We start from the raw sequence: 2,869 nt of genomic DNA on the forward strand, positions 1-2,869 counted from the left end.
TGCGAAGGGAACTAGTCCGGTGCAGGACGTGGGGCTTTTGCAGCCCAGCTGGTTCCGGCTGGGGAAGATGGCGGTGGCTGGGGCGGTGTCCGGGGAGCCGCTGGTGCACTGGTGCACCCAGCAGTTGCGGAAAACTTTCGGCCTGGATGTCAGCGAGGAGATCATTCAGTGAGAACATTTCGGGTCCAAGCGGGGAAGGAGCTCTGGGATGTGCACTGCCTGAGCGAACAGGGAAGCAGGGACTACTGAAAAGTTGAGAGAGAAATGTGATAAAGGGGCTGCAGTCTGTAGGCGTCGAATTTTGGCCTCCACCTTTGTAGTTTAGTTTCTGGAATAGGGTGTCCGGCTCCGCAATCTGCCGTTCAGGCTTTTTTCCTGGGAAGACGCCCAGTCTGTAATAAGTACTGCAGGACTGTCCCAGGAGGCAGTTTCCTTTCTAGAGAGAAGGGGCAGGTCAAATTGTATTTCCTAACTCTTAACTCCTTATTTATTTATTTATTTATTTATTATTGTTATTATTGAGACCGAGTCTCTGTCGCCTAGGCTGGAGTACAGTGGCGCGATCTTGGCTCACTGCAACCTCCGCCTCCCGGGTTCAGGCGATTCACCTGCCTCCGCCTCCCAAGTAGCTGGGATTACAGGCACGCACCAGCACACCCGGCTAATTTTTTTTTTTTTTTTTCTGAGACGGAGTCTCGCCCTGTCGCCCAGGCTGGAGTGCGGTGGCGCAATCTCAGCTCACTGCAAGCTCCGCATCCCGGGTTCCGGCCATTCTCGTGCCTCAGCCTCCGGAGTAGCTGGGACTACAGGCGCCCGCCACCTCGCCCGGCTAGTTTTTTGTATTTTTTAGTAGAGACGGGGTTTCACCATGTTAGCCAGGATGGTCTCGATCTCCTGACCTCGTGATCCGCCCGTCTCGGCCTCCCAAAGTGCTGGGATTACAGGCGTGAGCCACCGCACCCAGACATACTCTGAACATTTTAGTCTGCCCAGTCTGAGTTGTGTCAGTACGGCCAACAGGGTCAGCTGTGTCAATAGGACCTAGAATTTAAGTGGAAGCAGCGTGGTAGAGTACAAATAGCTTCCGACTCTGGAGTCGCAGGTTCTATATTCTGTTGTCGTTTACCTGTTTTAGAACCCAGGACAACTTAATTTTTCTCTCTGTACCTTGGTTTCTTCATCTATAAGATGAATCATTAGTAGAGCTTATCATGCTTTATGACTCTTACGAAATGGAGATGGTGAACATGATTTAATGTCTGCTTTCAACTGATTAAAGAACATTTGTTGCACTGTTACACGCCAGGTATTGGGGTAACAAAGACAAGACAGTTGGGTTCCCCTTCGTTGATGAGTGCTGAGATTGGGGAAGTGAAGGGGCTTGTTGGAGCACAAAATAAATGATCCTTATTAAGATCTGAAAAACTCGGAAGGTTTACTGGAAAGGATGACTTTCACCTGAGAACTAAGGACTAGACAGAGGTGGAGGTCCAAAGTGTTCAGGCAGGGGAGAAAGCTACAAAAATGGGACTTGATCAAAGAACTGAAAGTGCTCCTTCATTTGATTCCTTGGTCACTAATACTGAAACCTAAATTGCAGCTTTAGGGCTTTTGTAGGAAGTAAGATGAGTTTCTGAGTTTGGGAGAAAATAGACTTTTGGCAAGGAGAGAGTTAAAGTAGGCTATTTTAATGGATTTTTTTTTGAGGCCCTGGGAGCTCAAGCCCTTATTCCTAGCAGTTTGGGAGGTGGAGGTGGGAGGATCGCTTGAGACCGGGAGTTGGAGAGCAGTCTGGGCAACATAGCAAGACTCTGTCTCTACAGAAATAAAAAAAGTAAACAACAAGATAAGGGATTTTTTTGAACGGTCGAATAGACAACAAAACAAAACAACAGCAAAGTCTTTTGGTTTGGCTTTACCCTTGCTTGAAGGCAGTCAGATTAAGTATTTAGTGGTTTTCAAACATTTTTAAAAGCAGTACAATGCTATCAAATGAAATAATGCAACTTTGCAATATATAAAACAGAAAAGTGTTTTTTACGAATATAAGTTCAATATTTTCAATTTTTTTTTTTTTTTTGAGACGGAGTCTCACTCTTGTTGCCCAGGCTGGAGTGCAGTGGTGCAATCTCAGCTCACTGCAACTTCCGCCTCCCGGGTTCAAGCGATTCTCCTGCCTCGGCCTCCCGAGCAGCTGGGATTACAGGTGTGCACCGCCATGCCTGGCTAATTTTTGTATTTTTAGTAGAGACGGGGTTTCACTATGTTGACCAGGGTGGTCTCGAACTCCTGACCTCAGATCCACCTGCCTTGGCTGCCCAAAATGCTGGGGTTACAGGCGTGAGCCGCCATGCCTGGCCCAATTTTCACATATTTATTATAAAGTTACCCAGTATTAAAAAAAAAAAAAGATTGAGGTGGCCAGGCGCAGTGGTTCCTGCCTGTAATCTAAGCACTTTGGGAAGCCAAGGCAGGCAGATCACTTGAGGTCAGGAATTTCAGACTAGCCTGGCCAACATGGTGAAACCCCCACTCTACTAAAAATACAAAACTTAGCTAGGTGTGTTGGAGAGTGCAGGTCATCTCAGCTACTCAGAAGGCTGAGGCAGGAGAATCCCTTGAACCTGGGGGCAGAGGTTGCAGTGAGCTGATACCGCACCACTGCACTCCATCCTGGGTGACAGAGTAAGACCTCGTCTCAAAAAAAAAAAAAGGAAAATGAAAGATTGAGGCTATTTTTTTTTTTTTTTTAAGACAAAGTCTGACTCTGTGGCCCAGACTGGAGTGCAGTGGCCAGATCCCGGCTCACTGCAAGCTCCGCCTCCCGGGTTCACGCCATTCTCCTGCCTCAGCCTCCCGAGTAGCTGGG

At 47.8% G+C, this 2,869-nt stretch overlaps 1 protein-coding gene across 1 annotated transcript in view; it reads left to right on the forward strand.

Annotated features, from left to right (window-relative positions):
* Positions 1 to 2,869, forward strand: part of TRIP4 (thyroid hormone receptor interactor 4) — a 75,851-nt gene continuing 72,982 nt past the window's right edge. Inside the window, exon 1 of the mRNA XM_017884952.1 lies at positions 1 to 168. Coding sequence (XP_017740441.1) covers positions 68 to 168 — 101 coding nt within the window. The 5' untranslated portion in view covers positions 1 to 67. The remainder of the gene's footprint in view (positions 169 to 2,869) is intronic.

The sequence above is a fragment of the Rhinopithecus bieti genome, unplaced genomic scaffold, assembly GCF_001698545.2.
Source record: "Rhinopithecus bieti isolate Rb0 unplaced genomic scaffold, ASM169854v2 scaffold_13262, whole genome shotgun sequence".
Taxonomy (NCBI): Eukaryota; Metazoa; Chordata; class Mammalia; order Primates; family Cercopithecidae; genus Rhinopithecus; species Rhinopithecus bieti.